Source organism: Bos javanicus, chromosome 22, assembly GCF_032452875.1.
Source record: "Bos javanicus breed banteng chromosome 22, ARS-OSU_banteng_1.0, whole genome shotgun sequence".
Classification (NCBI taxonomy): Eukaryota; Metazoa; Chordata; class Mammalia; order Artiodactyla; family Bovidae; genus Bos; species Bos javanicus.
The window spans coordinates 21,840,757-21,866,255 of NC_083889.1; the positions used below are offsets into that span (position 1 = coordinate 21,840,757).

The 25,499-nt window shown below is 42.8% G+C and overlaps 1 protein-coding gene across 7 annotated transcripts in view; it reads right to left on the bottom strand.

Annotated features, from left to right (window-relative positions):
* The window catches only part of ITPR1 (inositol 1,4,5-trisphosphate receptor type 1), a 352,886-nt gene that overhangs the window by 298,475 nt on the left and 28,912 nt on the right, over positions 1-25,499 (bottom strand). For all 7 annotated transcript variants that reach the window (XM_061396358.1, XM_061396356.1, XM_061396353.1 and 4 more), the window contains exon 4: positions 21,743-21,813. In XM_061396358.1, coding sequence (XP_061252342.1) covers positions 21,743-21,813 — 71 coding nt within the window. The remainder of the gene's footprint in view (positions 1-21,742; positions 21,814-25,499) is intronic.

The following is a 25,499-nucleotide window of genomic DNA, read 5'->3' on the forward strand; positions in this document are numbered from 1 at the left end:
ATGATGATCAGAATATACAAAGGTGAATGGAAGGCTTGAGTATATGCACACTCAGACATGAGAAATTCCAATGTCTTCTTATGGTGACTTCAGAAGGTATATTCTGCTCCCCAACTCTATTTTCCCCCAAAAATGGAGAATTCCTTTCCCAGCTCAGAAGCAGAACTCAAAAATAAGGGAAAAAAAATTCTTATCATCATTATGATAATAATGTTGAGTGCTAGGTACCCACTTACAGTGACCTTGGCTTTGCTCTCACAGTGCTTCTTATACCCTTGAGTCTCCTAAACCCTCTAAAGTTGTTATCATTTTACTCATGAGCAAACCAAGACAGAAAAATTAAATACTTTGCCCAAGATCATACACTCATCAGGATTTGAACCCAATAATGATGCTTCCACAGCCAAGTTCTTTTCTATACCATATGCAGCCTCCATACATAAGTACTAGAAATGAGAAAGGAAAGATTTCCCTACCGCTTTCCAAGAAAAATGACTTCCTCCTCAAGTTGAAAAAAGAAAAAAAACATTGAACTTGAAATAGATCATCTAATTTATTTTAGGTTTTTCTCTCCAGCTTAATCTTTTTGAGGATCCGAGAGCAAACTGTTTTGGATACTGTAAGTAAGCTTTTGGTCCCTATGAACCTGTTCCAATGAAAGCAAACCAAAGGGCAAGCTCACAGAATGACCCTCCAACATCACCATCATATAAGAGGGATGAAAGATGACAATAAGATCTATGACTATCCATTTCCCTTTGCAAACTGGCAGTGTCATTCCAAAATAACTGAGATAGATGGCCCCCAGACTTGGTCAGTGGAAACCCAGTCATGTGTATGAAAAGCTTGTCTTCACCTAGTCCACTCATTTGGCCAAAGGAATTATGAACAAAAAGAAAAAAAAATTTTTCACTTGGGGCATACCTCTCATATGGCAGCCAGAAAATAAAAATATCAAATGGCTATCACTCATTAATGGCTGATCTCATTAATAATCACAGTATTAATGGTGGATACTGGCATGTGGTGAACACACTTGGTTGCCTGCTTCCGTTTAAGATGGCTATACAAGGTTAACTTCAACTGGGAAAAAACTTTGTTATTACACATAGATACATTGAAGTATTTACTCTTGATAAAAGTCAGTATTCTTTAACCTCCGAAAACACTAAAAATCAGATAAAGGAAAACCATGTGGAGCCCTCTGTTGCAATCAGCATATCACATTATGCAAGTCCTATTGTCTACCCCAGCTATTTCTAACATGTCTTTCCCTGGCTGCTTCCCCCAAATTCCTTGCAGCTAGAAATAGTATAGAACCCAGTACTGACCAATGAGATGAAACTGGGATACTGAGGAAGAAACAGAAGCAATAGTCAAAATCACAAAACATACAGGGAAATAAGATATCAGTTTTAAACCAGCCTCTATGGAAAATAGATTTAAGACTTGAAGAGAATTCACCTCTTACAATTTTTAGAGACAGAATATTTTAAAACTATGATTTGGGCTTCCTTGCTGGCTCAGTGGTAGAGAATCTACCTGCCAATGCAAGGAACATGGGTTGGATCCCTAATCTGGAAGGATCCCATATGCCACAGAGCAACTAAGCCCATGTGCCACAACTACTGAGCCTGTGCTCCAGGGCTCAAGAGCTATGGTTGCTAAGCCCACACACTGCAACTACTGAAGTCCACCCACCCTAGAGACCACACTCTGCAACAAGCCATCCCAAAGAGAAGCCTGCACATGGCTGCTATAGACTCTGCTCTCGGCAACTAGAGGAAAAAAAAAAAAAAAAAGCCTGTGCAGCAACAAACACCCAGCACAGCCAAAAAGAAACAAATAAATAAAATTATTTTTAAAATTTAGCATTGTCTTTAGAAAACAACCTATGCTGTTTTTTATGCAACAGAAGTAAAATAGAGGCTAGAAAATATGGCAGAATATGAAGGAATGATTAAACATTTTTAGAAGATACAAAGAGAGCTTTCAGAAATGATAATATTGACAGAATTGAAGTCAAACTCTCAAAGAACAACAACAACAACAAAAAAAAACAGATTAGAATAAAAAGAATTAGCAAAGATAGAGCAGAAAAAAACATTCAGAGTACAAGCTAGAAAGCAAAGATGGAAAGATGAAGAGATTAAGAAACATAATCCAACTAAAGCTCCAAAAGACAACAGACAGTGGGAAAGCAAATATTCCAGTAGATAATGGCTCAGAATTTTCAATGATTATTATTAAAAAAACACCTCACTCTAGGCATCTAACAAGTATTATGCAGGATTAAAAAAAAAATCAACACCTGGAAGCAAATCAATAAAAAACTTCAAAAAGCAAAGACAGAGCAGATCCTAAAGTCAATCAGAGAGAAAAATTCTAAGTTTCTGCCAACTGCTTTTAACAGTAAAAATGGAACCCTCTTCAAAAAAAAAAAAAAAAACAATGCTAAGACCCACTCACAATTTTATACCAAGCAAAACTATCACTTCAGAATAAAAGCCAAGTTTTCAGACAAACAAAAAAAAAATGAGTATATTCAAAGAAAATAAGAGATTTTACCATTAACAAACACTAAATTCTATAGTGTTTCTGAAGTAGAGAGACAATTACCCCAGATATACAGTTTGATGAATTCTAAAATATAAGTCCACGTGAAAAAGACTTATAAGTCAATATAAAAAACATATCTAATATGCAAGCTTACGTAAAATATAAGGTACTAGAAAGAGCATACTCAGAGAGGGTGAGGGAAATCAAAATGTTCTAAAATCTAAGGTGCTTGTCTTGTAGCAGAAAATAGCAATAGTTATTAACATTAGGCCTAATTAGATACACACATTGAACTATTTTGAGTAATTGCTACAATAACCCGTGGCAGATTCATGTTGATATACGGCAAAACCAATACAATATTGTAAAGTAATTAGCCTCCAATTAAAATAAATAAATTTATAATAAAAAATAAACAAAGTATAACCCTCAACCTGGTAGAAGGGAAAAAAATGGAATGGACAACAACAACATAAAAAGCCTTCCATGAAATTAGAGAAGGCAAGAAAGGGGAAAGAAAATGAGGTAAGAAAGAAAAACAAAAACTAAGTTTGTAAATCCAAAACCATCAGTAATTACAACAAATGTATATGGACTAAACATTCTAATTAATAGACAAAGATGGTCAGAATAGTTTTAAAAATCTGGTTATGTGCAGCTTATGAGAGACATCTCCAAAGCATAATGATGTAATTTAAAATGTTATACTAAATAAATACTAACTAAAACAACTCTGGTGTGGGTTTATTAGTAACAGAAAACAACAGACATCAAGACATAAAACAGATAAAAATGTTCCCTGCGTAATGATAAAACACTTAGCTCACCAGGAAGTTATAACAATTTTACAAGTGTTAGCCTTTACTGACATAATGTCACTAAACTAAAAGCTAAAAAATCTAGCCAAAAGAACTTGAAAATTACAATACAATGCAAAATTACAAATCCACAGTAATAGTGGGCAATTTTTAAACCTTTTGAAATTTTTACATGCAGTAAAATTCATTTTTTTGGTATATAGTTCTACAAGTTTCAACACATATTATATAATCACCAACATAAATAGGATGCAGAATAGTTCTATAACTCCAGAAAATTAACGGTGGGAAATTTTAATAACTGTCTTAAAAGATGCAACAGACAAAAAACAACAATCGAAAAAAACCCCCAAAAAACTAATGAACTCATATAATAGATATTGCACTCTAGGCTGGAAAAAGCATATTCTTTCCAGCACACTGGAATAAGCATAAAAATAGGTCAACAAGCTAAGCCATAAAGCAAGGCTCTCCAGTTTTAAAGAACTGATAGCATACAGATCATATTGTCTGACCAATATACAACTAAGTCATAAAACATTTTTTTAAACAGACAGAACCAGAAATCCCCCATACAACTGAAAATGTGAAATACTTCTAAACTCATAGATGTAAGAAATGATAGTAGATACAAGAAAGTATTTCAAATTCAATAAAAATAAAAAATACTACATGTCAAAACATGTAGGATACAGCTAAAATAATCTTAAAGGAAATTTACAGCTTTAGATCTTGAATTACAATGTGAGAAGGGCTCGAGATTTGGAGTTAATTATCCAACCTAAGAGAGTAGTAAAGGGAAACAGGGAACCCCAAGCCGATGCTCTGGGACAACCCAGAGGGAACCCAGGGGACACATGTATACCTGTGGCCAATTCATGTTGATGTATGGCAAAAAAAAAAATCACAATATTATAATTATTCTTCAATTAAAATAAATTTAAAAAAAAGAGAGAGCAGTAAGGGAAGGACAGAATAAATCCAAAGATGGTAGAAAGAAGACAATAATAAGGGGCAGAAATGAATGAACTTTAAGGCCAACCCATTTTAGAATCAGTAAGGCCAAACTTTGTTTTTTTTTTTGACGACTAGGAAAGCGAAAGTTGTTAGTTACTCAGTCGTGTCCAACTCTTTGGACCCCATGGATTGGAGCCTGACAGGTTCCTCTGTCCATGGGATTTCCCAGGCAAGACTACTGGAGTGGGTTGCCATTCCCTTCTCCAGGGGATCTTCCCAACCCAGGGATCAAACCCGGGTCTCCTGAATTGCAGGCCGCCTCTTCACCATCTGAGCCACCAGGGAAGCCCTTTTGATGACTAACACAACAGTAATACATGCCAGTGGTGGTGGTGGTTTAGTTGCTAAGTCATGTCCGACTCTGTGACCCCGTGGACTATAGCCTGCCAGGCTCCTCTGTCCATGGGGTTTTCCAGGCAAGAATACTGGAGTGGATTGCCATTTCCTTCTCCAGGGGATCTTCCTGACCCAGGGATCGAACCTGGGTCTCCTGCATTGCAAGCAGATTCTTTGCCAACTGAGCTATGAGGGAAGCCCAAACATGCCCATACTTATCCAGAAAAGAGAGCAAACAAATATATAATATTGGAATATTATAGTAATCCTGTTGATACTGTAACGAACTACCAAAATTTAGTTGCTTAGAGTAACACACGTCTAATGCTCTCAATATCACGAAATTTAAAAGTAAACAGACATAGAGAACAAACTTATGGAAATGGGGAGAGGGGAGGACTGGGTAAGATGTATGGAGACAGTAACATGGAAATTTACATTACCATATCTAAAATAGACAGCAAATGGCAATTTGCTGTATGACTCAGGGAACTCAAACAGGGGCTCTGTATCAACCTAAAAGGGTGCGACGGGGAGGGAGATGGGAGGGAGCTCAAGAGGGAGGAGACATATGTATACCTATGACTGAGTCATGTTGAGATTTGACAGAAAACAACAAAATTCAGTAAAGCAATTATCCTTTAATTAAAAAATAAATAAATTACAAAAATAAAAAAAATAAAAGTAAACCATCAGCAGGGCTGCATCCCTTCCTGAGACTTCGAGGGAGAATCCATTTCCTTGCCTTTTCCAGCTTCCTGCACTCCCTGGCTCATAGTCAGTCAAACTCCTGTTGACTCCATCCTCACATCATCCACTACTCACCCCAACCCCTCTGCTTCCCTCCTATAAGGACCCTTGTGATTACATCAGGATAATCGTCCCATGTCAAGATCCTTAATGTAATCATGTCTGTGAAGTTCCGTTTACCAAATAATAATATATTCACAGGTTCTGGGGATTACAAAGTGGACATTACAAGAGAGAGGGAGACGGTTAAACCTACCACAGGGACCAAACCAGACACTTCTGAGATGAACAAGATAATAAAAGGATATTATAGGTTTGAAAATTGAGAGGGCATGTCTACATTCTTAGAAAAAGACAACTTGTAAAACGGACCCAAGGAGAAACAGCCCTTTAGGGACATAAAGAAATGGGTCTACTGGTAAGTTGTTTATCTTGCCATAAAGAAAACATAAAGGTTTTTATAGTTTCCAGGAAGAGATAATTCCAATGCTACACAAACTCTCCCAAAGAACTGAGAAAGAGGGAACACTGCACAACGGTGTTATAGTAGCACAGTATAACCCTGACACCAAAACTAGATGAGGACAAGGAAAAACACAAAGTAACTGATGTGCAGAGAGAGGACGAGACAAGGAGCAGGCTGCTGAAGGTACTCAGTGCCTGAATGGCGCTATTCCTGAGCCCCCCACTGCACCCCTGCCCTTCATGCAATGAAGGAGCTATCTGAGCCAGTAAAAAGTCCCTTTGTTTTGTTGTTTAGTGGATAAGTTGTGTCTGACTCTTTGCGACCCCATGGATTGTAGCCCATCAGGCTGCCCTGTCACTGGGATTTCCCAGGCAAGACTACTGGAATGGGCTGCCATTTCCTTCTCCAAGGGATCTTCCCCACCCAGGACTCTTATGTCTCCTGCATTGGCAGGCAGGTTCTTTACCACTAATGGCACCTGGGAAGCCCCTTTATGTTGAGATAATTCAAGCTGGCTATATTATTCACAACCAAGAGTCCTGACTAGTTCACCACTCCACCAGCCAGACAGACACTCAACCTCTTCAATGCCATTTGCTAACTATAATCAATTCAGTTATACGCATTAATGCCAAGGCCTGAAAACACATGGGTAGTGAAAGCTAGGTCAACTGGAAGTACTTTAAAACCTATGCTGTCACTTTTCAGAAAACTCTCTAACTGCAATTTTTCTTAAGCTATTATTAAGATGAATTCAAATGATGTGGGCATACTGATCTGATGGAAACAATGAACATCACAGGAATAAAAACCATATCTAGGATTCAACATTCTCCAAGACTAATCCCTAAAGTATTCCTCACTCATCTCTCCTAAGATTGAAAATTCCTTAAGGGCAGGGACCATTTCTATTCGTTCAGGTAGATGACCTCGTAAATAGTCAAGAAGCTTGCACAATCCAATGACCTTTGAGACTACGTTTCTGAGTCTTGCCAAGGACATATTTTCCATTGTAACAGTTAAGACACCAATACAGAAACATGCAAAATGGTGAAAAAAAATCAAATGGAAAAAGTTCATATTTAATAGCCCCTTAAATATGGCCTACACTTCAAATTCTATGACAGGATTTTTTTTCAAGTAGAAAAGGCTGAAATCATAAAAACGAAACTAATAGAGAACAATCATCACAATGTTATTGATAAGAAGATGCAACAATGGAAGTTCCAGAAAACCCTGAACCATGTTTTCAACCAGTAATAATCCTGGCAAAGAGATGAACTCAACTGCACCTCTGTAGTATCCACAGCAAGCAGTGGAAAAATTAGACAAGAATGTCAACTAGGGATCTAAATGTTACTGCTGTTATTTAGTCACTAAGTTGTGTCCGACTCTTTTCCAGTTCCTTGGACTGTAGCCCTCCAGGCTTCTCAGTCCATGGGATTTTCCAGGCAAGAAAACTTGCGTGGCTTGCCATTTCCTTCTCCAGGGAATCTTCCTGACCCAGGGATCAAACCCGCATCTCCTGCACTGGCCAGCGGATTCTTCACTACTGAGTAGATTTTTTTACCACTTTCTCAGGGATGCCTCAGGGATCCGAATAAATGTCCTGAAACTACAGAGCCTGAAACCTACTTTATTCCAGAAATATTAACACAGTTTTCTGGACTGACACAATATCAGTAACATTTTCAGCCATCACCAAAAGACCAGCTAAGACAGGGGGTCTTAAGAGGTAGGTGACGAGAAATGCCAAATTTTGCATAATCTACATACAGATCATTTTTGGGGTGCTCAATCAGCATTTTGGGAGTGCTCAATCAGCACTCACGGAGAAGGCAATGGCACCCCACTCCAGCGTTCTTGCCTGGAGAATCCCAGGGACAGGGGAGCCTGGTGGGCTGCCATCTATGGGTCACACAGAGTCGGACATAACTGAAGCGACTTAGCAGCAGCAGCAATCAGCACTCAAAGCCTAACTAATTGTGGTGTAGAGGGAACAAAGGGTGTTGGTCCCCTAATCACACACTCAGCACTCAAAGGAGCTAAAGTCTAGAACCTAGTGGCTAAGATTGCAGACAGTAAATAACCTTCGACATGCATCTCCTTTCCAAGCTGACTATGAGACCACCAACAAGTGTCCTGGAGAGAATAATGGCCCAACATCCTTTTCAGCTCTTGCCTTGCAAGTCTGTACCCCGCAAGGGACAACTGGAAATAATGCTGAATGTTCTGCTTCATTCTCTCAGCTTTACATATTCATTCCTGACAGATCTGAAAATAGTCAACGCTAACATTAAAAAAAACAAAAAGAAAGAAAAAAAGTTCTTCTAGCTTGCAAGAGACCAGTAAAGGTCGATTATGGGTTTCCTTCCTCTCTCTGCCCTGATCAAGTGACTGCATTCCCCTGGGCTTTTATATCCTTGTGTAATATTTAATTAAATACTCTGTTCTTACTGGTTTATGTACTAGAGAACACTAATTTTAGAAAACCGATTAGCTAGTTCTTTCTAACTGTATGTTATTGTAGCTAAGGTCAAATTTTTCACTGAAACTATGGCAACAAAACCCCAGTATTCTTTGTCGACAAGACAGAAGCAAAGTTCTCAAGAGCAGGCCTCTTACTTGATGGCTAAACTAGGCTGGATTATTCTGTTTTCTACCTTTACCTGAAAATGCCATGTTTCTGAGAATGGCTATGGGGAGCGGTGACCTCAGTCTCCGAAACTTGTTAGCAGAAGTCCAAGTGAGCTTATACATAAGTGTAATCGCTGATAACATTTTTAGACACATGTAATTTTAGCAGCACAAAATATCCAGACATTTCAGAAGCACCCAAATTGGAACTTAAATGTACCCGGAAAAATACCAGACCAAAAGAAAAGAAAGAAAGAAAGAACGAACTTCTAAATGTCAATAAGAGAAATAATTGCCCAACTTATTTTCTCTATTATTGCAACTGCTCTTATTGGAGTTTTTCTGCACTGACCTCCAGCTATGGCTTTGTCAGGGGGATAAACATGGGACTCTTTGAAGGGACATATTCTTCTTCCCACACCTGTGGCCACTCTCCACTTTGCTCCCCAAATCAGAGGACACAAGCACAATTTCTGCCTTCTCTGGGAGCCACACTGGCCCCTGCCTTGACCAATAGTACCGAGAAAGTAGCCATTGGACATCCTTTCTCCAGGGAGCTCAACTGTGCTCACAGCCAGGTAGAGAATGTCTCCCTGCAGGACAAGTGGCAGGCACCCGTCTGAACTCACAAAGAACACACAGAGGGGTGGGGAGTTTCAGGAAAAGAGCAGATTGGCAATATCTGCCTCCTGTCTGTCAAGAGTGGCCGGAATGCCTGCTGCGTGCGTGAAGATAAACACAACTTCCTCTCTCGGTTGGGCCTGTAATTTTATACATAAGATGGGTCTGCCATCTCCAGCAAAGGCCCCATCAGTAACTGAGGCTGCGATCGAGGCTTGTGCAAGCAGAGACGGGCCTGATGGCTCCTTTTCAAAAGGCTACAGCTCTCCAGCTCCTCTTGATCATAAGCTCGCTCAATAAAGTATAAGAAATTCAAAAAGGTTAAAGTGTGTCTGGCAGTGGATACCTCTGAACAGTCCACATCCTGAAGCTTTAAAAGAGATGTATCAACGTCTGAAGGGCAGTGTTTGATCTTCCTAAGAGATGTTCTGAAAGTTGGCAATTGCAAATTTAGCCACACCAGCTACTCAGCTACTAGGTGCTTAGGTCGTGCAAGGCAGGCGGCCAACTGTGCTCCCTACATGACTCACCTCACCCTAAAATAATGCCATCAGTTCCGTACTATTATGAACCATAGTTACCAGTCAGGGAAACTAAGGTATACTGAGGTTAAGTGATGTGCCTACGGTCACACAGCTCATGACAGGTGGGGCAGAGGGACCTGAACCCTAGTCTGACCTCAGAGCCAGAATTTCTTAAGCCTACAGTCACCCACTGCCCCCTCCCCCAATACATTTTACCTATTCATTTAAACCAGATTAGGGGTGATTTTGATTCAGATAGGTAAGTTTCTTTATATTTGCTCACCTTTTCAAATATTCAATAATCCCATCTTTCCACTATGACCAATGGTCTTCAACAAAATGAAATGAACACAGTTGGTTCTCTGAGAGCTTCTCACTTGGACAGCATGTCTGTACTCTCCCCAGCTGTTTGCTGACCCAATGTCCCCAAACACAGTGCTTCCACGGGAAGCAGAAAGAGAAGAAACAGCTGGGTCCTTCGATGGGAAAACACAGACAGATGGGATCATCTACCTAATCTCTGTCCCACGGTAGAAACTGTCTCCAATATCTCTGACAAATGCTTAGTCTCCTGTGAATGAGGGGAAACCCGTCCTTTGAAGCAGGCCTCTTCCTTGAGCAATCACTCAGCACTGATGACAGTCAGAAGCATGTTCCTAAAATCTGAAACTCTGCCTCTGGTCACTGGCCTCTGCTGGCCCTAATTCTCTGTTGTTCTGGGCTCTGAACATCCCTCGTCCACATGACAGCCTTAAAGCGAGAGAAGACAACTGGCCGTTGTCCCTTAGGGCCTTGCATCAGCACAGCAGCTTGTCAGAAATGCAGAATCTCAGGCTTCACCCAGACCTATTGAATTAGGACCTGAGTTTTAGCAAGATCCCTGGATGCACATTCTTTTCCTCATTCATTCTACAAATATGGAAGAGCCTGCCTGTGCAAAGCCTTAGGGGAGACAGGCGTGGTTTCCGAGCTCACAATGAATGGGGTGGGTAAGACCAAAGGCAAAACCCAGCCGTGACAGCCAACTGTTCAGAGCATTTAATATGGGCCACGCACTCCTTAAGTGTTTCACGTGGACAGGCTCTTCTGATTCTCATCAAAACACCGTGAGGCACATACAATAATCTTACCATTTTCCAGATGAGAAAATGGAGAGACTGAGAGGTTGAAGGCGACATGACCAGCAAAAACCAGGGCTGAGGGTCAAACCCAATCAGTCCGGCTCCAGGGACTGAGGATGATGAGGGGTCCCAGGAGGCATGATGCAGATGGGGAGATCATTTCAGAGAGAAGATGAAGGACATGAAACGCCCAGAGTGCAGAGCAAGTTCCCTGACAGCCAGGACGAAATGACTCAGTGTGGCTGGAGCAGACGTCATGGAGTGGGGATTGCAGGTGAGGCTGGGAGGTAAGCGGGGTGACTCATGCAGGACCCTGTGAACCCTGAAAGCATGTCCTCTATCCTAAGCACAAGTGGGGAACCACTGAGGGCGCCAAGCAACCAGGTAACATCATGAGACCTATACTGATTCCTCTGGCCATGGGGAACAGATGGGACGGGCCCCAAGCTCAGACACAAAGAATCAAGAAGCAAGTGCAGAAACCAGCAAGGAGGCCACGGCAACAACTTAGGTGAGAAATATTGTCACCCAACTAGTCTAAAATGCCTCACAGTCTCTCCCATTTTTCGCAGTTCAGTACAAACATCATCGCTTCGAGAACTATCCTATCCTCCTAGTTATCCCTCTAGATTTATCCCCACGGAGCAGTATGACTTAAATGTGGAACCCCAGGAGGTGCTAAGCGGCCCCAAACATTTCTGGAGAAGCACAACTCTATTAATTCACTCAAGCGGTTGAGTAGAGATACCGTCAAGAACCCTCCAGACATGGGTTCAAATCCCAGCTTAGTCCAGATTAGTTACTAACCCTCTCTGGGCTCAGGGTACCCAGTGTAAAATGGGGATGATACACTACCACACCACAGGGATGCTCCAACAGTCAAGAGCAAAGGCATGCCATGACTCTGCCAGAAGGCCAGGCACAAAGAAGGAAGGGAATTATTGTTTTTCATGATCATGTATTGAATGAAGTCAGGTAATCTCAAAACTATAGGCACAAAAGAGAAAAAAGATCCAACACAGGGCAGGGGCGGGGGGGTTGGCATCAAGGAGAAGATACCCTCAGAGGATGAAGTCAGTCCACATTCCTGGGAGAAGGCAAGTCAACTATAAGAAATCTGTTTTCAGAAAGCTTTCTGGACTCAGGTAGTCTGGGGAAAGATTATAGGATGGCATCAGGCATCCTTGTTTAAAAAAGAAAAAAAAAAAAAAATCAGCCTTCAGCTAACCTAAAATGTCCTCAGCAAAAACACTGCAAGAGCTGGGAACAGTGAAAACCATTTAGCACGAAATTCTTTTCAACCAGCTTTTAACTAAAGACCAGCATTATGCTGGGCACTGGGCCAGGAGGGCAGGCAAAAGATTTGGTCCCTCCAGGTGCTCCAAAATCTAGCTGCAGAGACAAAAACAGAAGACAGCTGGGATAAACACTATGCTCAAGACTGTTAAGTAGGCAGTTAGCATGGACCTCTTGTACGCAGACATTTGCTCCTGGGTAGCACATCTCAGAATGTCATCTTTCAGGGTAGTAGAGGATGAAGAAGTAGAGTTGGTAGTAGCTGACTCATTGGAAAAGACCCTGACGCTGGGAAATACTGAATTCAAGAAGGAGAGGAGGATGGCAGAGGATGAGAAGGTTAGACGGCATTACCGACTCAGTGGACATGAATCTGAGCAAACTCCAGGAGACAGCGAAGGACAGAGAAGCCTGGCATACTGCTGTCCATGGGGTCGTAAAGAGTTGGACATGACTGAGTGACTGAACAACAAAGAGGAAGAAACCAATTAAGAAGGAATTCAGTAATTTTGCAAAGGATACTCGAAGGCCCATCTCCTTCTAAAGATAGTTTGGTTTCTGATGTCACATTGTCTGGGTTCAAATCCTGGCTCTGCCACTTTGAGCTATGTAACTTGGACCACCACTCAACCTATTGTGTGTCAGTTCTTTATCTATAAAAGGAGGGGAAGACTTCATTGCTCTGTAGCTGCCTTATGGGGTTGTGATGAGGGCTAAATAATGAAAGTAAAGGAAACTATCAAAATTAAATAGATAAAATTTAATTAATGTATGTAGTCACTATATTAATACATGGTATTCACTATTATTTGCACCTATGGAAACTAGATTATCATTTATTTACACAAGATGACAGAACAAAAAAGATAGTATGGGAGGAGATTCAAGGTGTGTCCCAATCCCAATTTGGACATGGAATTGCTTTTTTGACCCCAGGAGACTTCCTAAATCTCCCTCATTTCCTCAAATGTCAAAAAAAAAGGAAGGGAAAAATGCTACCAGAAACTCAAGTGATTCACCGCACATCTTCATCAATGCTCTGAAGACAGGATTATAGAAGCCTTTGCCAAAAGAAAGTCCTTCATCAACCACTAGGTTGTGCTTTCAGGAGAACTGTAGAGCAGTATGAAAATATGACCCAATTACACGTGCTCTCCGTCCACTTTAATTTTGCCCTCAATGGAGGAAGCCACAACAGCAGACCCGAGATTCAATTAGATGACAAAGAAAACAGATCCCTTACTCTGGAAGCACTCTGTGCACGCAGAGCTGAAATGTGCTCTCCATTAGCAGAGAGATGATTGTGAGTCAACGAATATACAACAGGGGTCTAAGGTCTACTTTCCAGGGGTGACTCAGCTATTCAAAAACAAAGCCATCCAAGGCAACGGAGCAAAAAGCTTTCCTATGCCCATGCGCAGGACACCCAGCACCTTCAGACAAGCATCTCAAAGCTGTGAGCAAGTCGGCAGGAATCCAGCAAGGGCCACGTGCAGTGTGTGGGACTCTGGTATAATCAAGCAGCAGGCATCGCACCAGTGACTGTGTGACATGCTGGGAGCCTTCTATGTTGCCCGGGGAATTGATTTAAATTACAGTGTTGTTCTCTTTAGATGGAGTCTGTTGGTGCGAGATTGGGATAAGCGGGTAAATCTGAAATGAATATTATAAAAAACCTACTAATCTTTTTATTAAATTTGAATTGATTTTGTGAATACGGAGTAAGTTGCCAGAGACTTTTCCCACAAAGCAGCTGCGTGCACACACAAAACCTTGAATGTGCCTCAAGGCATATACTTGACAAGCACCTTAAATAGACTGATTTCTCTGCCTTATTTAACAGGCAGAAACAGAGTCCCACTGCGAAAGGCCCATCATGGATTACAATCAAAAGAACAAACAAAATTTAAGGGCGGCCCTCCCCTTGGCATGTGGATATTTAAAAACTAAATAAGATACCGGTTCATGCCTTCAAGGCCTTGCCGAAAGAAAAGGGAGGGCAAAAAAAAAAGCAGAAATAATGTTGCTTAGCAACAATTAGACTACGGGCAGCAAAGGACAGCAGGTGTGAAAGAAAGTTGAGTGCTGAGTTTGTTACTGCCACCCTAGTCCAGGGGACCCTGTGACCCAAGATCCTGGCCGTGTCCCCACCTGGCCTTAGAATAAGACTTGGCTGTTTCCATCCACTTGTCTTATCTTGACAAAGACGACCTATAATCCCAAAGAAAGAGAAACCTACTTCTGGACAGACAAGGCTCCTGGACACCAGCGCTGCCTTGTGAAATGGTAACCAGCCTGCTTCTGGTGCTGATCACGGCTTCAAGCTAAAGCCCACTGAACAGATGGGAAAACCGAAGCCTGGAGAAAATGCAGTGATTTCCCCCACGGTGTCACAGTGGTTGGTGGCAGAGCCTGGGCCAGATGCTAGCTCTCAGGTTAGGTGGGCTCTTTACTCCAGTGCTAGTGGTTTTCCTACATCTTTCCTACAAGAGCCACTCCCCACCTCGGACTGAATCTCGGGTCAGATTATTATCAGATAAGTAAGTTGCTGGTACGCAAATACTTCGCATCACTTGATCATGAAAAATGCCATTCTTAGTTGAGCTCCCCCCTCCCCCCCTGCCCCCGACCCTGGCCTCTTCAAAGCTGTTACGAGGGAGGGGCTTCCCTGGTGGATCAGTGATAAAGAATCTGCCTGCCAATGGAGGAGACATGGATTTAATTCCTGGTCCAGGAAGATTCCACATGTCCTGGAGCAACTAAGCCTGTGCTGAGCCTGTACTCTAAAGCCCATGAGCCACAACTACTGAAGCCCATGTGCCCTATAGCCCATGCTCCGCAACAAGAGAAGCCACTGAAATGAGAAGTCCACGCATGGCAACTAGAGAAGTAGCCCCTGTTCTCTGCTGCTGCTAAGTCACTTCAGTTGTGTCCGACTCTGTGCGACCCCATAGGCGGCAGCCCACCAGGCTCCCCCGTCCCTGGGATTCTCCAGGCAAGAACACTGGAGTGGGTTGCCATTTCCTTCTCCAATGTATGAAAGTGAAAAGTGAAAGTGAAGTCGCTCAGTCGTGTCCGCTTCTTAGCGACCCCATGGACTGCAGCCTACCTACCAGGCTCCTCTGTCCATGGGATTTTCCAGGCAAGAGTACTGGAGTGGGTTGCCATTGAAGCCTAGGCAGCAGTGAAGACCCAGCACAGCCAAAAATAGATAAATAAATCCACAAGCTCTCTAAAAGGTAGGCTGACAGTACAAGCGTTCTGGGACTACAGAAGAGCCCATTGAAAATGAAAAGACCAGAAGTCTGATCCTCAAGTTCACAGCCATGCCTTTAGATCCAGAGTGCTTTACCATAGCCAACCAACACACTCATCATCCCAGTATCATCTGAGACCATGATTCCTACGCTCTCATTGTTTTAAAGTGAACACATACTGAGCTATCAAGAGTCTTCAGCCAACATTTCACTCAGGAGACAGACCCTCATTTGCACTACAAATAGAATTCAAAGAATGCTGCAGATCACAGATTGCATACGCCACAGCTTGCCCCATTGACAGGTAAAAAGTTAAAAATGCATTAAGTCCAAGAGTCCAAGGCTTCCATCTTCCTCATTCATACAGTCCTAAATTAAAGTTAAAAGAGCTTGGACAGACAGCAGAGAAGTAATAACCTAGTCTATTCTCATTTAGAGATGGCAGGTAACAGGACCATGGCTTGAAGGAACCCTCATGCTTTGGGAAGGTTCCGCCGGGGAGAGCGAAAGCAAGGCACTGGGTTCAGGCCTTTGCAAGGGAGTTCTGGTCTGACTCTGACACTCACAAGCCATGTGATGCTGGGCCAGCTCCTCCTCGTCAGCCCAAAAGGCATCAGGCATAAAACAGACACACCCTGGGCTGAGGAGGTGTTGCAAAGCTCAGGAGAGAATGCACATCAAGTGGCATTATCTACTTTGCCCCAGTGAACTACTAGATAACAGGGGTGACTTTCGTACTTTATAGAAGGATACTTTACCAGCTGGGCCTCTGCTCCCTTACAAACAGCTATCATGTGGACACAAAATCACTCTCAACATGTTTCTTAAAGATTTTAACTGTGAACTGGCACTGACTTCCTTGAGAATGTATCTTTCTTCCCTGGAGTATAAATGGCTGGTGCATAGGAGGCATTCAATAAATGTCTGTGGAATGAATAACAATCAGTCTAAGAAGGGATATTTAACTGACCATGTTTCTCAAGGCTTCCATCTCCTCATCTATATAATGGGAACACCAATATCTGTGCCTCACAGGAAGGTTACAAAGCTTAAAAGAGAGAATCCACAATCCACACTGTGCCTTGCACAGTGTAAATGTAAATGCTCCATCAATGTTAACATGACACGTATGCTCAGTCATGTCCGACTCTCGGTGAGCCCAGGGACTGCAGCCCACCAGGCTCCTCTGTCCATGGGATTTTCCAAGCAAGAATACTGGAGTGGATTCTCATTTCCTTCTCTAGGGGATCCTCCCAACCCAAGGAATCAAATCCATGTCTCTTGCATCTCCTGCATTGGCAGGTGGATTCCTTACCAACACATCACCTGGGAAGCCCCTAGTAGTTGGTACTGTTATTTATAATGTGGGTCTATTTCTCTGTGACACTTGTAAAGACTCCTGAAAGCCAGGGAGACCGTGTTCAAGTCATTTCACCTCTCTTCATCAAGGCCAGCAGCTGGAACACAGAAGAACCTCAATGCTTGACTCATTTTCACAACAGATTAACAGTGGATTACTGTACTTGAAACCAACTTTGATTAGGAGAGAAAGAGGAAACACAGAGGACAAGGGAGATGCTGATCTAGAATATGCACAGTTTCAGCCTGATCTCTGAGCTCTTCCCCAGTTCCTATGAACCACCAAAGATAGCAGAATGCTTCCTTTCTCCTCACCTTTCCCTGCCCAAGCTCCTCCCCACAGCTTTAACTCTGAGTTACCATTCAAAACAGATTCTTTTCTAAAACTAAAGGTTTAACTACAAGATTAAAAATCTCTCACACGTTGGGAACACTGATAGCGTAGTATCCCGTACAAGATCAAGAATGTGAGGTCAAAGTTAGCCTCTTGACCTAAATGGAGAAGATCAAGTTTTGAGGGCAAGAACTGGACAATTTCCCCGATCTGAAAAAAAGGGATTACACAATAAATGTCATCATCATCACCAAAGCTGATCTTGTTTCCCAGAAGCCCCAGTTACTTCTACTCCAACAACACTGGAGGTTCAACTTACAACAGCAGTCCTTCTAGGATGGAAATGGACAATGGTTGTTAGCTTCCATCTTCTCTTTGTAGAAGATGCCAGTGTATTTAGGACAGGGAAGGGAAGGGTGGGAATGAAAAGGAAAAGACAATCCAGAGAAAGGAAATCACTAACCACAAAGTTTCTATTCCCAGTTTCAATCTGATGTTTGCCTTCTCTATTTTCAAACTACGGGCAAAATGACACCCATGAGGAAGAAAAGAGATTCTGCCTTACCTTCCACTGACACGGGTGCTTTAAAATGGTACCACATTAACAAAAGGACTAAAGTAATAAAATGATTCTACACCTCAGTTCTCATCACTGAGAGGACAAGGATATGGTCCAAAATTCATTCAGATAATGAAAATGCCTTGGCTTCCATGAAACAGAACTGCAGCCAATCTCTTCTTCCTACCCACAACAACGTCAGGGGCAGGAGATACATTCAAAGGAATCGCAAAGAAAGCAATTCACTTGGAAGTGTACTTTTACTCATCAGAAAGAAGCAAGTGTGTTCAACAGTTTAACTCATCAGCATCTACCATGAAAAAATAATAGCTTCCAGTCACTTGAGCAAGCCTCGTGTACTCAAGTACTCTGTTTGGTTCCTTAGCCATATTACCTTCCTCCCTATATCTTTATGAGGAAGGAATTCTTTTCCCTCCATTTCATGAGTAAAGACATAAGCTCAGAGATTTAAGTAATCTATCAGGGTCACTCAGTTGTATATGGGAACACTGAGCCTCGAATCCAGGCCCATGTGGTCCATGCACACACTGCTACCCACAAAGCATTTAAAGACAAAAAGAGGAACCACCTATAATTATTCTCATATCATTATTCACATACAGTTTCTGTCCCTTCTGCCACCACCTCTGAGGATCAGGCTCTGTACTGAGAACTGGGAATGAAAAGACAGAAGTAACTAAGGCTTCCCAAGCCCTTAACTAAGGACCATCAGTACTAAATTTGGAACACACATTTAATCCTCACAATAACCTTTTGAGCAAGGGACTAACATCATTGCGCGTTTCACAGATGAGAAAACCAAGGTTCACAGAGGTTACGCCATTTGTCCAGGGTCACAGAGCAAAGAATTAGCAGAATTTGGATTTGAACCCTGGAAGCCCAATCCTCCAGGCTATGTTATTAACTGCTAGGTTGGCAGATTTCAAGAGGAGCTCCCAGAATTAAAACCCCAAGTCAGAAGCCACACGGAGTATTATCATCAATCGGCCTTTGGTTTCCATTTACTTAAGAACAAGTTATGATGGTTCTCAATATAGGAAGTAACTTGGCAAGGAAGCAACAGCAAACCCAAATGACTACGTGTAGCTTGGCTGATTGCTCATGTAAAGACTCCATCATTTTAACCAGCCACTCGCCAGCATCTCACTTTTCCATACGTGTCTGGTAAATTTCAGGGTGCATTGGCACAGCAAGGAAATGGACAAGAAATGCCACCTAATTGCCCAATGCACCATTTCTAAACATCAAAATGACTTCAACCTTCAAAACGGATCTGTATTTGGAAAGGCAGTAATCCCTTTCAAAAGAAACATCTTTCTTTTTGTTTTAGAGAAAAATGTTTCAAACACTACACCACAATTGAAGGGTTGCTTTTTGGAAAACATCACCCGGGTTCCAGGGTGCAAGAGACCTTCCAGTGGCTGCAACGGGAGATGGGTCAGGGCCCCTCACCTGTGTGCAGACAGCCTCCCACTCACCACGAGGAATTGAGGCAGCCGTGACCTACATTCACAAAGCCAGCTACAAAGCATGTTTTGAACCAGATTTCCCACAAGTACAAAGAACCTCACAACCTAGAACACTTTATTTTTAATTTATGGAGAAAGACAGTCAACAAATCAAGTCACTGTCACGTGACCACCGGTGGATCCAAGCCAGGCCATAAACAGAGTTTGAGTGAGTGAGTGAAAGTCACTCAGTTGTGTCTGACTCTTTGCGACCCGAAGACTGTAGCCTGCGAGGCTCCTCTGTCCGTGGAATTCTCCAGACAAGAATACTGGTGTGGGTTGCCAGTTTGGTTCTTTCCAAATAGCCTCTACAGGAATTGTCACTTTTATCTCAAAAAAAATCTCTTTCAATCAGCCACCAGATATACATCTAAGCACCAGGCACTTTTATCCTAGTGCCAGGAAAACACACATCTCTTCTGACTTCCCTTGGCTATTATCTTGTTTATTTCAATGTTCTAAATGGCACCCCACTCCAGTACTCTTGCCTGGAAAATCCCATGGACAGAGAGCCTGGTGGGCTGCAGTCCATGGGCTCGCTATGAGTTGGACACGACTGAGCGACTTCACTTTCACTTTTCATTTTCATGCATTGGAGAAGGAAATGGCAACCCACTCCAGTGTTCTTGCCTGGAGAATCCCAGGGATGGGGGAGCCTGGTGGGCTGCCGTCTATGGGGTCGCACAGAGTTGGACACGACTGAAGCAACTTAGCAGCAGCAGCAAACTTATATTCAGACAGCCACTGGTTAACTCTAAATAGTATGCTAACATCTTCCTCAGCTTCCTTTCCCAGCTCCCAGAGCCCGGGTGCAGAATAGGATAGGAGCTCATGTTGGACCCAAGCAATAGGCTCCACATCCCTTCCACTTGGTCCCAACTGTAAAAGCACTGTGTGGACCAGCTTCCTGCTACATAATAAAGCCACGAGTTTATAGCTCAGGCCCTAATAGCGGTGGTTCATAACCTAGGCTGCATGGGAGACTCAATCAGGGAATTTTCAAAATATCTCAAATATCCTGTTAAATGAGAATCTCTGGAGGTAGAACTCAAAAGTGGGTGTTTCTGAACGTCCCCGGGGTGATTTCTCAGCCCAAGTTGAGAATCCCAGCTCCTAGTCCATCCGTCAGCAACTCTATGATTCCAGACAGGCTACTAAACCTCCACCTTCCAGGGCTTCAATCCCCTCCCAGGGAGAGTACACCCTCTCCATCGGCTAGAAATGCTGGCAGACCCTCAGCACAGTATGAGTGTGGCCACACTCAATGTTGGCACGGAGTCCCTCATGCTTGGCTCTTTTAAATGGTAAAACTGCAACGCATTATATAATTCAGACGGAAGGGCTTAATTCTATGAGTGAGTGACAGGATTATGATCATTGGATCAAATCTTTCTGTTGCATTCAGGATTCTGTTTTGGAAGGTGACATGGAGCAAGAACTGAGAAGAAAAAGGCAACAGAGGTGTATATGCTTATGCCAATTTTTTTTTTTTTTAAAACAGACTCCCACCAGCCTCCTCCCCAGGTGAAAACATGCTCCTGGGAGCCTCACGCCAACTGGATGCAGCGCAACACCGAACACCTTCCAAATGGCTTCTCTCCATCTGAACAACCGCCTATTTTATTCTAATTTCTGGAGATTTTATTCAAAAACCTCAATTAGTTTCTAAATCATGTAAGAACAAAAAGAAGTCATAACTCGAAAGATACAATCTGCAAACAGCAAGGTTTAAACTCTCTGGGACAGAGGCCATCAGTCAAATAGTTAACCCGCTGGGTTCTCAGCCCTGGCTGTAAACAAAAATCACTGCCCAAAAAATGCCAGTGCCTAGCCCCCAACCTTGAGAGATTCTTTAACTGGTTTGGAGAGTGGCCCTGGGCAGCCATGTAACTTAATATCTCTCCCAGATAATTCTACTACGCAGCCAGAGCTGCGAAGCACTAACCACAACAGCAGCAAAAAATAACAACAAAATATTTCCCATTTTAAGATACCAATTATATTTTAGACACCTCCTGCAATACACTGATCTACCTTCCGAGGAAGACATCAAACACAAGAGGTCTACAAAGAAAGCCAACAGTGCAAGGCCACCAGCAGGAAGACTGTCCCACCTGTGCCTTTTAACTCAAAAAGGTAAGTAATAATAAGAACTCCTCACTGCGAGGTGAAGTATGTAAGGACAGCAAAGCTCCCAAAGGAACAGTAAGTTCTGCTGAAACACCACATGTTCCTTGAGACTCAATCCATAAATCCTACTTGTTCGAACACAAGTGTAAGGCTTTAAACTGAATCCGTGCTTACCAGCATGTATTCAAGTGAAAAAAATGAAGGTCCTAATACAAGCCTTCATGATCTTGACACTGAACTTATTTATGCCTTTTAAGAGTTCAGAAAGCCTGAAACTGGCCTCATACATCTTAAAAATATGTAGGCAAATAAACCTATGACTGACTAAAAAAAAAAAAAAAAACCAACAACTATATCTACACACAGCAACAGGCTTCATGAATTTTCAAATGAGGCAAGGGACCCACCTTGGAATGGTCCCCAACTTACCTCTGAATTTCTTGGGTGGATTGTTAAGGTCCCCGGTTTCTGGCTGCACAACACAACGGTCATCAACCAGGCTGCAAAGAGAAGAAAGATAAATGTTGCATCAAACCAAGTCTAAGAAAATAAAACCCTAAGCACTAGGCAAAACTCAAATACTCAGGGCTGTTCCTATGCAAAACAGGCTGCCCTAGTCTCCAGCCAGGGAATGAAACCTCCTTCAAGAGCCTAAGACTCTGCTTCTGCAATGGTACTGTACATTAAGGTACTGTTTTCTGTGGCTCTTTTCACTTCACCACGTCCAGAAGAGACCTGAGAGTGTGCGTAACAGCGTGTGCATGCTCAGTTGGGTCCAACTCTTTACAACCCCATGGACTGTAGCCCACCAGGCTCCTCCGTCCATGGGATTCTCCAGGCAAGAATACTGGAGTGGGTTGTCATGCCCTCCTCCAGGGAATCTTCCCTGCCCAGAGATCAAACCTGCATCTCTAGCATTGGCAGGTGAGTTCTTTATCACTGAGGCACCTGGAAAGCCCCGATGTGAGCACAGCATGTACTAAAGCTCAGGTCGGGGGCACAACAAAAGGTCCTTGCACCCAACCAATGGTAGCCAAGGGGCCCACTCCATGCCAGGCACTGAGCTAGGCCCTGGGATGTGAACATGGGTGGGAGGCAGGCCCCTGCCCTTCGGGAGCTCAAGGCTGGTTCATGCAGGAGCCAGAAAGACAAACTGACAAGGAGCATATCACCTGCAGGCTGTAAGAGAAGAGGACAAAATACAGCTAGAAACTCACTGTGCCTGAAGCTATCTGAGAAGCTGCCGGTGGAAGAGGCCAACCTGGCAACTACTGGAGACGGAAAAAGAGGCGGAGGATGAAGGGAGCATTTTCAAGGGGAAGGAACCCTACGCACACAAGCATGGGAGTAAGAGAGGACTCTGGAGCTTCAAAAAGACTAGTGGGGAAAGTGCACAAAATTACAGATAAATAACCAGCCTCTAACTATATATAAAGACCCCATGTTTAAAATTCCAACTGACCGATATGACTTGTACAATGCTTTTGTACAACTGATTTGTTTAAAAAAAAATTTTTTTTTTGGTTTGAACAGATGAGGAAAACTGAAGCTCTGAGGAGTTTACATGACTTTTCCAAGTTCCTAGAACTGGTATTGGTAGGACTGGCTCATTTTTCAAGTGGCCACAAAACTTGATCCCAGCTAATATGGTTTTCCAGGGGTTCTTCCATTAATATATGTCTTATCCCAAAGGCAAGTTACCATTAAATAACCAGCCTTAACTCTTACTGCTTCTTTTCCAAAGTTTGCCAACATATCCTAAAATTCTTTCACACATCTTTCAAGATCCTAAATCGGAGCCCCCATCTTCTCATGAAGACCCCAAGTCTTTCCTGCCCCAGGCTCCCTCTGCCTGGCCTCTGTCCCTCCCCACCACCCCCCCAACCTCCCGGGCTAAAACACAAATGATACACTAGGCAACAAGATCCCCGAGGACAGAAAGCGTGCCTGCTTTGTGACCCAGAAGGTTCCACCCTTCACCCAGGGCCAGCACACTTCCTAACAAGGCTGGGTACTCAGTATCTATTTAGTGGATGGATCGAAGTGTCTAGAACAGTCCACCAGCAACTTGCCTCCTTCGGCTCTAAGACATAGGCTCTCTTCATTAACAAGAGGGACCGTGTGGTCACAGCCTCAACATTCATGCACAAATCAAGAGCAGAAAGTGTATACATAAACCCCTGCCCACTGTGAGCCCCTCCAAGTATAAACAAGGAAACGCCACCAGATCTAATATGTGTAGGCAGGAGCTGGGGATAGGGGTGGGGAGTGGGGTGGCGTGCCTTGGAATGCAACGTAGGGCTTGGTAAATTAATCAAGTTCTCAGGCAAGGAGGTATGGGTAGGAGAAAGGGTCCCATTCTAGGTTAGAAGAAAATGAACTGCAGATGGCCTTCAGCTACCTGCTAGCAGCATGACACAGACTCTATCACTTCACTCCCCCGGTCTCAGTTTCCTCATCTGTAAAATTGAAGAGTTGGTCTCAAGGATTCCCAAGTAGGGAGATGTTCATGAGACTTTTTGTTTCTTAAATATAGTGATACCAAGTGCCCATCCTCCCCAGGCCTACTAAAGCCGTGTTCCAGGATGGGATCCAAGAATCTTTATTTTTCACAAGTTTCGCAAGTGATTGAGAAGCACTTCTCTAGACACTACATGTCACACACTTGGGCCTTCCAAGGCCCTAGGTGAGTTTAAAGTTCAGTGAGTCAATAAAGCCATTTGGAGGTAACTTCCATCTATATAAATGGAACTGGGTTACATAAATAGCGCTGGATGTTGATTCCACAAAAATTGGCAGCCACTCATCGTCATCCACGAGTAGCGCTCTATAAATGTAAAAAATATGAGAAGGAAAAAGAGGTCAAACTTTATTTTCCAAATCCATTTTTACACCGGTTATCCTCAAATATGTGCAGAGAACCAAGGGAATAAAATATTCATCTAAAGGAAAGACTAGAGCCCAAAACTTAACATAAAAAAAAGAGGGGTCATTCTCATGTTAAAGGGGAAGACCTTATTATTAATTTGTTCACAATACTTATGAAAACTCTTATAAAACTCTGTACCTCATAGGAAATCTAAGAGGAGATGCTCTGGAAGAAAAAGAGGTACTAAGATTTTAGGGGCTGACACGGTAGATTCAGCAAGTGGCAGGAAGTGAGCCTAGGTGACTGGAGAGGCAGTGGCACCATTAAAAGAAATTAGGGCCACAGACCAGAGATGGAGCATAAGGTGGGCCTGAGGCTTAACAAGGCACTCAGGTAAGAGTTGTGGGCAGACCATGAGGATGGGGGTGAGCAAATTCAGCCAGAGAGGCGCGGTCAGACGAGCTGGGAAGGGGAAGTTGGCCCCACCAAAGGAAACTGTTAGAAGCACTGGTCTTGAAGTTCTCAGTCTTCGTAGCTGTGAAACCCTGGGCAGGGGACTTCACCTCTCTGATGGTCAGAGATTTTTGCCCCCATAAATAGCAATAATGATAATGCTCACTGTAAAAAGCTGTTTGGGGATTAAAGGGATGGTGGATATACAGTACATAGCACAGAGCTGTAAACACGGACAGGATTCATATAGGTAGTTACCACTGCTACTTATTATTGCAGAAAAATAAGAGGATGCAAGATTCAACTAGAGATGGAAAAAGCAAGGAATCAGCCAAGAAGAAAAAAAGGACAATAGAGAAGTACAAGCAGCAGGACTCTGCCAAAAGCTACAGAAGGTATCTTGGGCAAACTCCGGGAGATGGTGAGGGACACAGAAGCCCGGTGTGCTGCAGTCCATGGGGTCTGCAAGAGTCAGACACGACTTGCTGACTGAACAACAAGAGAAAGTATATTGTGAAGGATAGGTCTTTAGTATAAAAAGGTTTTAAAAAGGCTTAAGAAAAAAAAAAAAAAAGCCACTTGACTGGTGATCAAGCAGTCATGGATCACTCATTTTTACTGTTATGACTTTTGAAAATAAAATCTTTATTCGGAGAGATCCAGCTGAGCTATAGAATTCTTTACCTGAAATAACTTGTTCCTTGAGGATGGAGTAACTGAATGAGAGCCTGGGAATACACTTACTTTACAAAATACCAGAGAATCAGCATACTTTAAATAGGAAGTCTGGTTAAAAAGGATGGTTCTGGCTGCTGTGACAATGAGGTTCTTGGAGAAATTGTTGCCTTCCTCCCCCGCCCCCAC